At 39.1% G+C, this 17,591-nt stretch overlaps 1 protein-coding gene across 1 annotated transcript in view; it reads right to left on the bottom strand.

Annotated features, from left to right (window-relative positions):
* Positions 1-2,500, bottom strand: part of LOC110901324 (G-type lectin S-receptor-like serine/threonine-protein kinase CES101) — a 31,434-nt gene extending 28,934 nt beyond the window's left edge. Inside the window, exons 1-2 of the mRNA XM_035982360.1 lie at positions 1,405-2,500; positions 1,211-1,333 (exon numbers count right to left, since the gene is read on the bottom strand). Coding sequence (XP_035838253.1) covers positions 1,211-1,333; positions 1,405-2,500 — 1,219 coding nt within the window. The remainder of the gene's footprint in view (positions 1-1,210; positions 1,334-1,404) is intronic.
* Between the last annotated feature and the right edge of the window lie 15,091 nt (positions 2,501-17,591).

Below are 17,591 nucleotides of genomic sequence, written 5' to 3'. Positions count from 1 at the left end.
AACTTTCGGCAGAAGGTATGTGCAGACACAACTTTTTCAACAACTTTGAAAAGTTTACCCAAAATGGACACAACCTTATCCAAACCAGTCACCGGAGATATGACCGGAAAAATGGCCGGAAAACACAAAGTTTCACAAAAACAAATTTTATGTTACCCAAACCGACCTTGAACACTCCCGAAAGGTTTAGAACGCGTTTTTATGCAGAAAACTACCAAAAACGGGTGCTAAACCAAGTGTCCAAACACACCAAAGATCTTGAACAACCCGGTTTTAAACAAGGTAAAGAGCCAAGGCTCTGATACCACTTGTAGGTCCCTTTTCGCGGAGGATGACGAACCTAAACCTTGTTATACAAACCTACTAGCGAGTGCGGAATCCAAGCTAGTAAGCAAACCGGGATGAAGCAAGTAGAGAAACAAACACACAAGAGTTCACCGATTAACACCACTGTATTAATACGTATGAAGGATCCAGTTACAAGCACAATGTTTACAAATCTAACTTGCAAACTCTCACTATGTGTGTGTGTGTTTCGGACAGAATGCTCTCAGCTCTCAAGTCTCTTGTCTGTGTGCATCTGTATGAAACACAACACACTGCATGGGTATACCCAGCCCATGATGTCTGGTCCGAAGGATCCGATAGATGGTCCGAAGGATCATCTTTCGGATATAATGCTTTCGAAGGATCAGCAAGGACCTCGAAAGATCACCTTTCGAGGTCTATCATTCGAAACGTATCTTTCGATGAGATCGAAGGATCCACATTATCCTTCGATCTCCTATCCTTCGAGTCAGACAAACAACAAACATATGCTAACTGTTGGCCAAGTCAATCCGGAGGATGGTTGACTTGGTCAACTTACAGACTACCAAGGACATCGTTTACATACAGACCGAATACAGACAAAGTACAGACACAAGTGCACCAACAAAATTTAGTGAAACATTATGGCAGGTCTATAAAAAAATAGATTAAACAAGGAAAAAAAACATTTTGGTCGCAAAACAGTCGCAACAAGATCAAAACCAGTCTGGTCGCAAAACGGTCGCATCAACACTAAAACCAGTCCGGAAGCAAAACGGTCGCAAAAAGATCATAACCAAAAGTAGTCGCAAAATTTGCGACCGTTTCTATAGTTGCAAAATCTGGTGGCAAAAATATAGCAGTGGTCGCAACTCGGTTGCAATAAGTCACTTATACGTACCTTTTCGTTTTTGTTTTTGCTTCTTCATAAACCATAAAAGCCCCAAACCGAGGAACAATGGCACAATAGTGAGTGTCAATATCAGTTTCATGTTTTTTTCTGTTTTGTTTCCAAGATCATGACCTGCATGTTTGGTGCAATGAGGCTACAGTGGAAGCAATAAAGAAGAGAGAAACATGTTAAAAGATTCTTACCTGTATTAGGACTTTGGGAGCTGATCACATACTTCATTGTAGAATAGTCTCCTCCTCCATCAACAGAAAAGTTATTGCTTCCGGTCCAAATAACACAACCGGTTCCGTTGGTGTTACTGCTATTAAACCCCACACAGATGCAATCATTCCAACACTTGACAAAACAATCTCTAATGCTTATGCTCAAATTACTATCAGTACTACTTCTCGTCGTTTGAGGATTAAACTCTCCAGAACGGTAACTAAAATAATCGTTCTCTCCTCTGCACACGGGAACACTTGGGTTCAGGCAACCATTACTTGAATTGTACCCGTAACACAACTTAGGGGTCCATGGATTGGAAATACTATAATTTGTAATCTGCCCGTTAGGTGTCAAAATCCACATGGGAAAAGGATCAGTTGTATCCTCAGAGCCAGCATCATCTATGTAGTAGCTAAAGTATTGTTCTTCATTGTTGTACACAGATGTGAGATTATACTTAGATTGTATATCTTTGTTCAGTAAGAACATAAACTCAGATGTTTTAGCATCTAGGAACCCACTAGTCCAGTACGGTTCGCCACTTTGTCGAATCATTAATCTTTGAGATGATTCATTAATTGGTTCCCAGCTCAAAGTAAAAGCTCCTGAACTGGGGATATTATTGTAGCGCCAAGAAGTCAGTGTCCAGTTCTGTCCTGTTCTTGTGTTGTACCCAAGCTTCATACCGGGTAAAAGTACATTGGTGGGGTGATCAAAACTCTGCCACAAAACCCTTTTGTTGGTTTCATTTATTAGACGGAAGTTACCATTGTCTTCAAGTGTTGCAGTCACGTTTGGGTTTGGACCTGCTTGAATGTCAGTAATTGACAGCTGAGTCATATCTGCATCAGTGAAGATAAAGTTTCCTGTATTTGGGTCGATGGAGAGTACAGTCGACCTGGATACGAATGGTGCTTTAGGATTGGCTACCCATACTTTCCGCTGTTCAGCATCATCAGTGTACCATATTCCCACGTAGAATTTATTAGAATGCTTAATGAACGCTAATGTGAAATTTCCACTGATGGAAACAAGCTGATCATTGATATCAAGTTGGCTACCAACTTTCATTGTTAAAAATGCGCCCTTGGGGGGACAAAATCTGACAGTGTAATTGTAACTGTGACACGCAACATGACGGATACCGTAGGGCTTGCTAAGGGTGAGGGGGGCACCCTCGGTGACCCCATGCGGGGACCAAATCCGCCGAAGAGGGGCGGTGCCGCCATTCAATCGGGTACCAAAATCGGGGACCAAAATCGGGGAGCCGGCACCGAAGACGGGAGGAGAGAGAAGGTGGGCCCCCCATTCAATCAACCAATGAATTTTTTTTTTAAAAAAAAAAACAAGTCACCTAAGAGGGGAGTGCCGCCATCAAATTGGGGTGTGAGGGGAGTTTAAGAGGGGAGTTGACGTGGCATAACCTGATTGGGTGTGCGTAAGAGAGGGGACTCCCCTCTTAGGGGAGTGCCCCGCTCACCCTAAGACTATCGGATCTTGGGCACGCTGAAGTAAACAACCGAGAGTAAGATGTCGGCTCGAACGCCTTGTTGCAACAATACTTAGGCGTGCCGAAGACCTGGCATGGAGTATGACACCCTCCTCCACCCTTCAACATCAGCTCCTTCGGGCACTGTTTATTCAAATCGGAAGAGCATCCTCTCTTCGGGCAACCATATAAAAAACAAGGTGAAAGATCAATAGGCTCTACAGTAATCGGTAAATTATAGCCATCCATGAGACTGACATCATATGATACGACCACTTCTGAGAATTTTTTGTGGATCTCAAACTGTGCGATTGTAACAGGCGGGGTTGCTGATCCTCCATTGCACTCCATTTCACCCGAGCCACAGTCACCTGTTTTACATGACCCATGACCTAACCCATTGAAGGTGCAACCGGTCCTTCCCCACAATCTACCTGACCAGTTTTCCGGTGTTTCAAAGGAGCGTGAGTTACCCGCTGTGAGCTCAAATCCGGTAATACTGGGAAGAGGGCTGCCAGAGATTCCAGGCCAGACCGTGAAACCACAGTCATTGACAACAGTGATAGTATTCCTTGAAGCTCCTGGGGCTGGAAATAGATATTTGCAGGAGCCTCCTGCAAATATGTGAAGCAAAATCTTTGTGTTTTGTAAGCGTATTTTGAGATAGTGACTGCAAAAGACATTTACTTACCATTAGACAACAAGACGAAGAAAAGCAAGCTCTGAATAAATGCCATGTTCGGCTTCATTTGATTGTTTTTTGTATCAAATTTTGTTTTTGCAGACGTAGAGCATTACTATTTATTGATCGGAATTGTAATTAATTATTACAACTAAATGTTGGGTTTAACCTCGTCAAGTCTTTGACGGGTCTAGATTGTTGTTGATTACTGTTATCGAAAAACATCACGACAGCTTGAAACTTTTTTGGTTTCACATGTTTTTCACAAAACTTTTATATATTTTTAGTTATTATTAAGTATTAACGTGTAGAACAAACAACATGATAGCTTCGGAAAACTGTTTTTGTTTCACATATTCGCCACTAAACTTTTGTAATTTTTTTTATTATTAAATAGTAACGTGTAGAACAAAAGGCCAAAAGCAGTCAAATTAGAATAGCAAGCCCAATCAATAGAAAGCAAGTCTAGTAAGACTAGAAGGTATGGAGAGGATGGGCTTGGAGGCGATGAGCCGCCACGTAGGCGTCACGTAGGAGTGGCTTGGAGGGGATGGACCTAGGGGGGTGGGGGATGAACCCCTTTATGTATATATATGTATCTATGTATAGGTATATGTGAGAGGCAAGAGGAGAAAGAAGGTCCGGCTACCCCGGCTGTGGGTGGCCGGTTGTGCCGAGCCGAGCCCAGGGGGGCGGTGTGGGGAACCGGCGCCGGTCCTAGCCGGGCCTCAGCCGGCCCCCATACCTTCTAGTCTAAAGGTTGTATATTTCTCATATTGAAGTCATTTAAAGGAACTTATATCAGGACATCTTTTGTTTTCCAAAGTCATTTAAAGGACCTATATAAGGAAACCTTTTGTTTTCCATATTCTCCACAAAACTTAACTATTAAGGTGTAGAATAAGAGGCCAAAGAAGTCAAAACAAAAAATCCAATCGTGGAAGGATCATGAGAAAACCAAAAACTAACTAAAAAAAAGTCTAAAAAACTTACAATTTTTTTTATTAATTTTCATTAGTTTTTACATATAAAAAAATTTCAAATAAAAAGTTTGTCTTGCACATGTGCAATAATACGGAAAAGAATAAACCACTTAACCCGGCCCCACCTCTAAAAACCTAACCCCCTCCCCCCACCCCCACCACCAAAATAACCTAAATTTACCCTCACACCAAAAGCCTAAACCCCCACCCCCCCCCCCAAAAAAAAAAAAAAAAAAAAAACCTAACCCCCTCCCGAAAACCTAAAACTAAACACTAAACACAAACCCGAAAAAAACCTTAACCCCACCACCCCAACCCCCAAAAACCTAACTCCCCCCCCCCCCCCCCCCACACACACACACACTTAAAAAGCTAATCCTAATCTTATACCTTAAAAAATCTAACCCTAAAAGTTGAACTAAACTCAAAAGTTAATTTTAAGCATGTGGCAGATGTGCGGTACAAGTTTTTTTTTTTTTGAATTTTTTTTATATGTAAAAAATAGTGATTTTTAATAAAAAAATTGTAAAAAAAAATTGGTATGTTTTTTAAGCTTTTTAGTTAGTTTTTTAGTTTTCTCATTTTTGTGTAGTTTTTTCATAATTCTCTCCCTAGATAAGCAAAAGCAAACCCAATCAATTTTGTATATTTATCATATTAATTTTTTTTTAAAGGCAATTCTATTGAAATAATACACAGACTCACACAAGCAAGATGCTCAAGTGAGTACAAGTACAACGAATGGAAAACTGATAAACATTACATGAGCAATTTGGACAAATTAAAAGCACTCCAGTCCTTCCATTCTAGATCCATCAATCCAGCTTGCATACTTACCCGTGCTTACCCACAGCCATAGGTAGGAGATCGCTTTGATATCACTAACCGCCCTTGATACTTGAGTTGCTCTATTGTTAAAAATACGATTGTTTCGTACCTTCCATAAAGTCTAGCAGGTAGAGGCTAGGATGACATAAACCACATTCTTTTTTAGTTTAGCCATCTTATGCATGTTAATAAATTCCAGAAGTTTCACCATGCTAATGAGGTATCTCGACCATGGTATCTTGATCCAAAGGGATATTGAGAGACATCCTTGATAGGCAAAATCACATGAAACTGATAGATGATTTGCCGATTAAATGTTAGACGCGCACAGTACAAACAAACGACATGGAGGGAATGGGAATGTTTCTTACCGCCAATGCGTCTCTAGTGGGTATTCGATTCAGCACTAACCTCCAAAGAAAGCACTAACCTCCAAAGAAAACAATTGATCTTCTTAGGTAACCAATGCAGCCATATAATCCATTTCTTTCCTTAGAGAACTCACCTTAAACTCATCGTTGTTGTCCCCTGATTTCCATTACCTTATGTGTCACACCCCCAAAATACTACCTAGGAATGCCCCTGCTAAGCGTGTGACGTATCAACAACGAGCCACTAATTACATTGAACCCATACAAATTTCAAAATAAAGTTCTCAATTATTAATAAAAATACCATCTGCAAGTTTAAATGAAAACCAATATGTTTAGCGGAAGCAAGTAGTAAACCAAAGTTAAATTGTTCAAAACCAATGTATACTGTCAATAATCAATCACATGAATTCTTCTGGTCGCCCCATGACCACTCCTGCTACTCCAGACAGCAAGTTCCAATGCAAGACATCTAACGACCTACAAGCATGCAAACAAGTGTGTCAGACCACAACCACACTGGTGATTTCAAAGTTTTGTTAACGAGTTTAGTTACCAGATATATGTATAAAACAATTTAACAATTTGATTTGATGTTGTATTTAACTCGATTACCGCAATGGCTACAAGATGTATTTGCCCAACCCCAATGTCTCTATCAAAACATTGGTCATGCTTTAAGAAAATTAGTTCACGCCTGTCCTCCCCGGTACGGTGTGAGGGTGCCAAACCTAATAGCGCTATCAACTAATAACCTCGTTGCCTCCCCGGCAACTGTCGGTAGATGTAAGGGGTCTTATATGATAGAAATGAGTAATAACAAACATCCCATTAACCTGACATTCCTCCCCGGAACGTTACCCGATATCCCTCCCCGGGTTGCATGCTTGGAAAAAGAGCAGTGAACTCACCTTTGGTTTGCTCGGTAAGATTAGTTATTCGTTTTATCGTTGGACACTCCAAACCCTAATATGGTTCCAATGATAGTCAGTTTCGTTCGCATAGAATTTGCTTATTCATTGTGTATTTTCCACATGTGGTAGGTAATTATGGCACACATTATGATACAGGTTACAACGAGTATTCGGTTTATATGTATTTTCACAATACAAATTCATAAATCATACTAACTCACATGAACAGTTCACATCTCATTACCACAAATATGCATATAGCAATAATATTTTCATAACACTTAATACTCACACCAAGCCGAACAGTCGACAGTCCATATTTTCTATTTAGATCGGCGCAGTCTTTTTACACAAACATGCCCAACTACTTAAAAAAAACCCAAACCCCCTTGGCTCCCTACTTGTTTCGTAAATAATCAAGCCCATCATATATGCAAGTGGTTTACGGTTCCACTATTTATTCAATCCAGGCCAATTCACAACAATTAGTTAGGTTTGATATTGAAATAACAATCATACACATCCTCTATTAATTCAAGTCAGAAACATATCACATGATCCAGATTATAATAACTTCTATGTCATATATAAGTAATTCAAACATGTATGAAACATACAAACACAACTATAGTCTGACATCACTACCCATATTTAATATCCATAGTCTAATTATAGTCTGACAATACTATAATTAATATCCTCAACAATACACATGGCCGCCACTATCAAATTCAAACTTATCCACTTTTATCAAGCCGTAACTCTACAAAACTATTAGACCGATAGGCAACATGTGCAATCATATATACAATATTGATTTACCCATATTCACATACTCACATGCAACCAACATATTCAACAAGAATAATATTAACACTAACCGAGATCTTGATTAACAGCATGCTATCACACGAGGGGGGGGGGGTGCCGCACATACGTATGGGATAGTAGGGTTTTGTGAGTCAGTTAGTTTGGGATTTAGAGATCATAAGGGTTACATATAATACGTGCATAAGGGGCCGGTTGTTAAACTATTGGGCCGATCCCTTCAAAGCTCTTGCTTCCTACTTGGGCCGAGTTGCCTCAATATCCCATGAGGGTCTATTGGGCTCAAGTGGTCACCTTGGGCCGACCTAGTGCAATGTTTACAAATGGGAGTATATGGCCCAATATGTGTGTGGCCTAAACTAAACATGAAAAGTTACTATGTAACGAGTGCAAAATTACTAAGCATATAAAACACGCATCTAGAATTTCAAGTGCAACAAATAACGTACAACATATAAAACTACCATGTAACTCAAGCGTACCAGGAAATGATTCGGGAATGAATACACACCTTAAGACCACGGGGAATTACGGGTCGTCACATCATCCCCAACTTGAAAGAAATTTCGTCCCGAAATTTGGGAAGAGTGAAGTGAGAAAAATCAAGATTGCTGTTGGTTTTCCCCAGGTGCCACATCATCCCCAACGTGAAGAGGAATTTCGTCCCGAAATTCACCAGTTTCATCAGATTTAGACTTGTCATCAGGAAAAAAGTTGAGGATATTTGAGTTTCATCTGTTCTTCTCGCTCCCACGTGAACTCCGGTCCACGTCTTAAGTTCCAACGAACTCTCACAATCGGAATACGACTATGTTTACACACCTTGACCTCTCGATCCATGATCTCAATAGGTTCTTCGATAAATTGCAACTTGTCGATTTTCAGCTCTTGAAACGACACAATCAGTGTTTCATCAGACAAACAACGTGAAAGACATCGTGAACATTACCGAACTCAGCAGGTAGCTCAAGCTTGTAAGCCACCTTACCGATCCGTTCCAGGATTTTAAATGGCCCAACGTAACGCGGATTAAGCCTGCCGCGTTTCCCGAAACGCACCACACCCTTCCAGGGTGAGACCTTCAACATGACACGATCATTAACTTCGAATTCCAAAGGTTTTCTACGCTTATCGGCGTAGCTTTTCTGACGATCACGCGCTGCTGCCATACGGTTTCTGATCTGAACAATCTTTTCTAAAGTTTCAAGAACAAGTTCCGGACTTGTAATCTGGCTGTCACCCACCTCAGCCCAACAAAGAGGAGAACGACACTTCTGACCGTACAATGCTTCAAATGGAGCTGCCTGAATGCTAGTGTAGTAACTGTTGTTGTAGGAGAACTCAATCAACGGCAGGTGTTTCTCCTAGCCCTTACCAAAATCAATCACACATGCTCGCAGCATGTCTTCAAGTGTCTGGATAGTTCGCTCACTTTGACCATCCGTATGTGGGTGATATGCAGTACTCATGTCAAGACGTGAGCCGAACAATTTAGCATCGACTGCCATAAATCAGATATGAAACACGGGTCACGATCAGAAATAATAGAAGTTGGCGCTCCATTCCTTGAAACCACTTCTTTTAGATAAACAGCAGCCAATTGAGAGAACTTATCCGTTTCCTTGATTGCTAGAAAATGTGTTGACTTCATGAGATGATCAACGATCACCCAGATGGTATCGTTACCGTTTTGAGTTCTCAAGAAAGCTCCAGAGAGAGTATTGTGAATAAAATTGGTGAATGTGCAAATGAACTAGCAAACAAAGGCCCTCATATAGGATTTCAAACTTCACAAGATCATTCCACACAACCCTATAACTGATTTCTGATGATCCCAGGTGTCCCCTATGCATAAAATACTGTTGGCTCTCGAAAACAAGCGTGCAAAGGCGGTGCAACTGGTTGTACATGCAGCTGTCCATTTTTCTGCATCTGGGCCTTCTATGCGGGCCGCGTAGGACTCAGAAAGAGTCTACGTGGGCCGCGACGCTCTCATGTCACCGGAAACAACTTTCAGCTATTTGCAGTTTTGGTCCCTGGTCCTTCTAAACTTGATTTAACTTTCGTTTATGGCACTTTTAACCTTAAGGGTCTAAGAGTCTTTAAACATTTATCAATAAGCCTTCGGTTAGTTACGAGGTCACCCGAACGGTCTTGAAATGCAATATTAACGCATTTAACCCTTATTACTTGTAATTAACACTTTGATTATTTATGTGTGTTGAAACTCTACGAATTAATATCCGATATTCCTGAGATCAAAATATATAATTGTTATAATGTTTTTGGGCTCGTTAAAAGGTCACTCAGAGGTTACTTTCAACATGTTGACCCTTTTAACCCCTATGCTTCGAAAGATCATTATTTTAAGCACAAACGACTTTCCATGTTCGATAAATTATTCGTTAAAGAATACGAAAGTCGTGTGAGGTCAATCAGAGGCACATGAATGGCATGTTGACACGTTAGATCCCTTTACTTATATATTTACATTGTTTGGCAAGTTTAGTCCCTCATAATCAAATCCATACACGTTTAAAGTCCATGACACGTATCTTTATTACATTGGTCGTGATTTTTTACGAGGTGTTACATAAATTACGATTTTACAACAGTTTATTATTTTAAACCCACTTTAAAATTACGGTTTTTCCCTCAGTTTAAAATTACGTCTTTACCCCAGTTCAAAATAAAATTATGCTTTTGCCCACAGCTAAAATTTACGACGGTTCAAAATTATGATATCACCCTCAATTCAAAATTACGTTTTTTGCCCCCAGTGCAAAATAAAAATATGGTTTTCCCCTAGCTAAAAATTAGGATTTTGCCTTCGGGAAAAGAATTTGATTTTTTCCACAAGTAAAAATAAAAATATGACTTTGCGCTCAGCTAAAAATCGTGTTAAGGAGCTGCCTAACACTCTTTTTACTTTTTTCTTTCTAGCAAAACTACGGTACTCTTTTTTTAATTGATTAAGAATTATTCGGCCATCGTCCCGCAACGCGGGCGGGGCAACACCTAGTTCAACGTATACAATTTCCATGAGGGGAATAGTTCTGATACTTGATGTCACACCCCAACCAATGGCGGAAACATCGGGATGAGACGAAGTGTGAAGATTGCTCGAGACATCATAACGCTAATAATTGTGACAAGTATTTAAATAATCCGATTTCATTTCATAAAATAAATTGTCAACAATTACAAGAAATTCAAAGACAACAAGTTTAACAAAAATAACATGACAACATAACAAAATTGATACAACATATTAAACCTAAACGTCTATATGAGTATCTAGGCATCAACGCTACTTCTTTTCATAGCATCGTCATCATCAACCTGTAACATGTTTAAAATAATTCAATGCAAAAGCAAAGGCGAGTATACAAGTTTAAGCACAAGTATAGGTATAAGTGTAAAAGTTTAAAACGAATCCACATGGCAACTTAGTCTATACGAGATCAACCTAGCGTGGCATGCAATATTTCTAGCCAACCTCTGTTTACGCAAGAAAGTTTAATTAATTCAACATGACCCAAGTTTAAGGGGGGCGGTGCGTTACTCCTATAGCGTTATACATGTCGAAGGGAGGCTTGTGAGAGCTAATGACTAAAACATATCACATAAGTTTTAGTATTCATGGTCCACGTAAGCATCACGTATCATAACATAGTATTCATGTATAAGGATTGTTTTGTGCATTGCATAAAGAATAAGTTTAAGTGTAGGTTAATAGTAAAACATGTTACACCCCAAAAAGTGGTAAACATAAAAAGGGGGTTGCGAGTATACTCACGGTTTTGCAAGTCTTCTACTTGAATCCGCGAGTGAGTTGGTTGATTAGGAAGTTGGAACACCAAGTCCTTCTACACAAAGGAAACATAGGTGCGTGAGTTTGGGCATTCGGAAGATTTAGGGATTTTAGGAAGTTAAAACACAAGAATGTATATATTCGAAAGTAATCATCCTTCAACATTAAGTACTTGTTCTTGACACTATGAAACCTCAAGGGTTAATGTTTTCATAAGTAGTATACTCATTAGAATCGTAACAAGTCTTATGTCTTGGATGATGTATTCTATTACCTTGACGAATGAACACAAGTCCATCATCAAGAGTTCGAACAGTAAATATATGTATAAGTATTATATGTATCTTTTAGTCTAATAATCAAGCCTGAGCAGCGGTGATGACAAAAGCTCGGCCTCTTGCAGGTTGCTGAGCTTGTTGTTGCTGATGTGGTGGTTGTTGCGGTTGCTGCAGTTGCTGCTGTTGAGGAGGTTGATAGCGCTGGGGACAAACATTGGCGAGATGATTGAGGTCGCCGCACTTGAAGCATGCTCGCACAGGAGCATTTTGAGAGGAGATTCGACAACGGTTAGCAAAATGACCATACTTCAGACAATTGGCACATTTGCGGCAAGGTACATTGGCAGGATGGTGAAACAGACAGGTGGTGCATTTGGGATGAGTTCCAACATAACCTTGTTTTGGTGGTTCGGTGTTTGCGGGTGCAACGGCGGCTAAAGCTTGTAAGGGTTGAGGGTTTGGCGGAGTGACGACCGCACAATTTTGGCTCGAAGCCTTCCGCTTCTTGCCTTGGTTTTTCTTGGACGATTGAGAGGGTGGGGGCTCAACAGTGGTAGTTTCAGTTGTAGCTTGGCGTGCATTCTTCGTTGAAACTTTATCATAGGTTCCATGGATAACGCAGTTGTTGTTAAGTTCTGTGGCTATACGAAAAGCATCTTCAATGGTTTGGGGATTAGCAGAGGCAAGGTGGCTTGTCAGGGAAGGTGCAACACAACGGACGAACTTGGCTACGGTTTTGGGAACAGTTTCAACTTGTCCAGGACAAAGAACACTGAGTTGTTTAAAGCGCGTAATCAGGCCATCCATGTCACTCCCCTTCTGAGTAAGGTTCCAAAATTCGTTCTCCAATTTTTGGAGTTCATGAGGAGGGCAGAAGTGGTCTTTCATAAGCAGTTTGAGATCGTCCCAAGGCATAGCATGTGCGACCTCGTTTCCTCTTTTGTTGCGTTCAGTCGTCCACCACTCGAGTGCCTTTTCACGAAACACCCCAGTTGCATTCAAGGTTCTTAGTTCGTCAGGACAACCACTTTTCAAGAAGGTAAGCTCAATGGCATCAAACCAGTTCATCATGGCGGTAGCGCCATTCTTGCCAGTAAACTCCAAGGGTTTACAAGCCATGAATTGCTTAAACTGGAAGGTAGGTTTGGGTTTGTCTGCCTTTGAGTCAACAGAGCCATGCGGTGAATCGGTTTGAATCTTGCTAACGATGTCGGGTAGGACTTTAGCAAATTGTTTGGCCATAAATTTCATGCAATCTTTTTGAGACATGGCGGTGGAAGTCGAACCCTTCTTTGACTTGCGTCTCTTGGAGGAGCTAGACGACATCTAAAAGGTTGAAAAAAAAGAGAAGGAAAGGATGAGACTTGATCATTAATTGAAAATAAGGTTTGTGTATGTAAAAGCAAGCAAGCGTTCATGTATCAAGTAAAGTTCACATAGAGCATAAGTTTCCAACATGCATTTCAACAAGTATAACACATAAGTTGCGTAAAGGGGTATAAATTTAGTTTGTTCACGAGAATTATTATTGTTTGTGATTGCGGTAACGTGCGAATTGTTTAAAACAACATTTCGAAACGAATGAACGTCCAAGTATAAAATCACATATAAATTGAGATACATAAAAGAGAGGCTCAATAAAACGTAGGATTGTTTCGGGTAGAGAAACGTCGACAATTCCAAAGTGGGTCGAAAGTCCTTTCGATTTAGAGATATTGTGCTTTGGCCTATAAGTAAGATACTCTCGTCGAGAAGCGATTAACGGTATCTTACCCTTCCGGTTACTACACATCTCTAAATGATTGGAACGTTCGGGACTTTAGCGAGAATAAAAATCAAGGAATGGGACTTAATCGACAAGATGCGGGTTTCACCCCTAACTTGACGATCTCGTACCCTAAATGTGGTTGGTACTTGTCGGACAAAAATAAAATTTTGACACTTTGACAAGGTTCCACTAGAGTTGAAATGGAAATTACCATTAAGTTGTGGATGTCACTCCTAGCTTAATGGTGACATTTCGTGCGAAAATAGATTAAAGGTAGAGTGAGAGTCGTTTACCAAATTGTGGGTTTCACGCCTATTTTGGTAAAGTTGTCTCGTTGATGTTACAAGAGTATAAAATAGCATAAGTGTATTCGTGTTAGCCTTAGGAAAGGCGCATAAATTTAATAGCAAGAAGTGTACCTAGGAAGCATGCATGGTAGAGTACAAAAGTTTTAAACAACAAATAAGAGACAAAGTTCCTAAAACTATAGACTAGGGCAAAAGCATAGCAATTTTCCTAATTCCCTAGAGTTATGGCTCTGATACCAATCTGTCACACCCCAACCAATGGCGGAAACATCGGGATGAGACGAAGTGTGAAGATTGCTCGAGACATCATAACGCTAATAATTGTGACAAGTATTTAAATAATCCGATTTTCATTTCATAAAATAAATTGTCAACAATTACAAGAAATTCAAAGACAACAAGTTTAATAAAAATAACATGACAACATAACAAAATTGATACAACATATTAAACCTAAACGTCTATATGAGTATCTAGGCATCAACGCTACTTCTTTTCAAAGCATCGTCATCATCAACCTGTAACATGTTTAAAATAATTCAATGCAAAAGCAAAGGCGAGTATACAAGTTTAAGCACAAGTATAGGTATAAGTGTAAAAGTTTAAAACGAATCCACATGGCAACTTAGTCTATACGAGATCAACCTAGCATGGCATGCAATATTTCTAGCCAACCTCTGTTTACGCAAGAAAGTTTAATTAATTCAACATGACCCAAGTTTAAGGGGGGCGGTGCGTTACTCCTATAGCGTTATACATGTCGAAGGGAGGATCGTGAGAGCTAATGACTAAAACATATCACATAAGTATGGTCCACGTAAGCATCACGTATCATAACATAGTATTCATGTATAAGGATTGTTTTGTGCATTGCATAAAGAATAAGTTTAAGTGTAGGTTAATAGTAAAACATGTTACACCCCAAAAAGTGGTAAACATAAAAAGGGGGTTGCGAGTATACTCACGGTTTTGCAAGTCTTCTACTTGAATCCGCGAGTGAGTTGGTTGATTAGGAAGTTGGAACACCAAGTCCTTCTACACAAAGGAAACCTAGGTGCGTGAGTTTGGGCATTCGGAAGATTTAGGGATTTTAGGAAGTTAAAACACAAGAATGTGTATATTCGAAAGTAATCATCCTTCAACATTAAGTACTTGTTCTTGACACTATGAAACCTCAAGGGTTAATGTTTTCATGAGTAGTATACTCATTAGAATCGTAACAAGTCTTATGTCTTGGATGATGTATTCTATTACCTTGACGAATGAACACAAGTCCATCATCAAGAGTTCGAACAGTAAATATATGTATAAGTATTATATGTATCTTTTAGTCTAATAATCAAGCATGAGGTAGAAGATAAATCTTCATTTAGGTACCTCTATTGTGTCATAGAATTCATGTAGGAGGTAGGAAGAACAAGCTTCCATTTAGATACCTCTTATGGTTCACCACTACACTTGATGTAAAAACATACAAGGAGGGTCATGAACTAATATCAATACAAGAATAAGAAACATCTACACAATGAGAAATCATCAAGGGATGTGGGGATTTTATGTTGGACAACCCAAGTTAGTCCACAATCACACATTTATCAAGCTTGAAGCTTGAACACCTCTTGTGGGTCAAAAACCCTAAACAAAACAGAAAGTATTTGAGGATTAACCTCTGATTTTGTATGTCTCAACCTTGTTTTTAAGCCTAACTAACCATAGAAGTGGTTATAAGCATAAGGACATAGGTTTGAGATGAGTTAGACTCAAGTTGAACAAGTTTAGTAAAGATTAGATGAAAATCAGAAATGAACAGTGAACTTTGGAGCCTTTCTGCCGGAGTTCCAGGGACTTATTTAGTGTGAAAAACCCATGGAATCGAAGGTAAGGTCAATCCAAGCGTTCTGGAAAAAGAATGAGCTAAAACGGATGAGAAATGAAGAAGTTATGCTCACTTTAGTGGAGCTTGGTACTTCTGTCCGAACCTGCACTTTCAGCTACGAATTTAGGGAGTTTGAGAGAGTTTTGAGAGTGAGATTAGAGTTTGTAAAGTGAAAAAGTGGCTGGGATTAGAGTGGTATTTATAGGAGAAGGATTAGGGTTAAGGTTAGTTGGCATTAATGGCAATTAGTTGGTTGTTTATCTAATAATAAAAAAAGAGTTGTTGCTGTCTTGATGCTTGCGACCGGACAACTGCTGACTTTGTTCTTTTATTTTTATTTTTTTTTTGTAGTTGTCAACTTAACACATATCATATTATGATATGTTATTTAACAAACTAACCATCAAGTGGCTAGTGGAAGGTAAAAAAAGGATTTAAAACAAAACAACAATCTTCAATATATGCTTTCGGTCATGAAGGCTGTGTTGGTTTTCATTTATATTATTATTTTATTTATTTATTTTTTTTTTCTCATGTTGCAACAACATCTACGATATGTTATTTATTTATTATTATTATTATTATTATTATTATTATTATTATTATTATTATTATTATTATATTAAAACTATTATTATATTATTATTAGAATTATTATTATATTAGATACTAACATTATTATTATATTGTTATTATTAGATTTTAAACACGTATTTAATAGTTAACAAGCATGTATAAGTTATGAGTACCAGTATGTCGGGTATCAGTTGCGCGTATGCATTCGAGATTGGTAACGTATAACCTAAGTATTGAAACACGTATAAGCATGTATAAAAATAGTATTTCATTATGACCAAAGTATCAAACGAATGCACATATCAATGTATAAGCATGTATAAACAAAAGATCAATTTCATTACGATCGAAGTCTCAGATTTACAATTGCTTGAAACGAAATACGATTACAAAGGAAACAAGACTCCCAAAAATAGAAATACGAACAAGACTTGCTATAAATGGAAAGTACAAATAAGCAGGGCGTTACACTTGATTGGCAAAATGTCACACCCCAACCGATGGCGGAATCATCGGGGCGCGGCACTAAGCGAAACAGATTGTTCAGAAGTTTCCACAACAACTATCATACAATTCAGTTATATAACACGTCCCATACCGTGTCCCAAATAATAACAAGTTATCATAGAAATCAACTAAACAATATGGGAACTGTTCCGACAACTCAGATTCTTAATTATTACAGACCGAATTTAAATACTGTTTTAAGACTTCTAGACGGCTAACTATAGATCTTACTGACTACAGGTGCCAGTACAAGATCTACAGATAATTATGGCCCTGGAGCAGGTATGTGGACACTGTCCTAAGGTCACAGGCTCCTAGAAGCTTATTATTGCCTCGCTTCCCTAGCACGCTAGTAGCTTAAACACCTGTCACATACGTTAAAATAAAAGTCAATACATATAATGTAAAGGTGAGTACACAAGTTTGATATAGCATATAAAGTTCGAAAAGTTTACGCATAACCAAGCACGTACACAAGGGCAAACGATGCATGTAAATTATCAACATGGGACCATCGATACCAACGACTTCGAGTTGACTGTCCGAGACAGTTCGCAATACATGATTACCACTGTAATCCATGCAAGTAATTGTCCTTAGCAACCCCCGTGTGAACGGGTGCTGAGTCCAAACTATAGTACTACGTTGCTAAAGCAGGCAGATAGCACTCCACGTGTAAACATAATAAACAGCAATCATTTAGTCAAGTATTACATGCAAGTAGGTTAGCGTTCAAATAGTTTGTGCTGTTTGTGAATTTGATAGATTACGTATGTAACACCCAAAAGTGCTGAAAGCAAAAAGGGATCGAGTATACTCACAGTGGTTGGTCGCGGATTGAAAGAAGCACTGAGAATAGGTTAGCCTGAATAGTTCGATAACAATACAATGAGTAATGCGGAAAAAGTGAACAGTGGAAACTGGATCGGATAGACCATTC

The sequence above is a fragment of the Helianthus annuus genome, chromosome 13 (genome assembly GCF_002127325.2).
Source record: "Helianthus annuus cultivar XRQ/B chromosome 13, HanXRQr2.0-SUNRISE, whole genome shotgun sequence".
NCBI classification, from domain to species: domain Eukaryota; kingdom Viridiplantae; phylum Streptophyta; class Magnoliopsida; order Asterales; family Asteraceae; genus Helianthus; species Helianthus annuus.
This window is presented reverse-complemented; position numbering and strand designations above follow the sequence as displayed.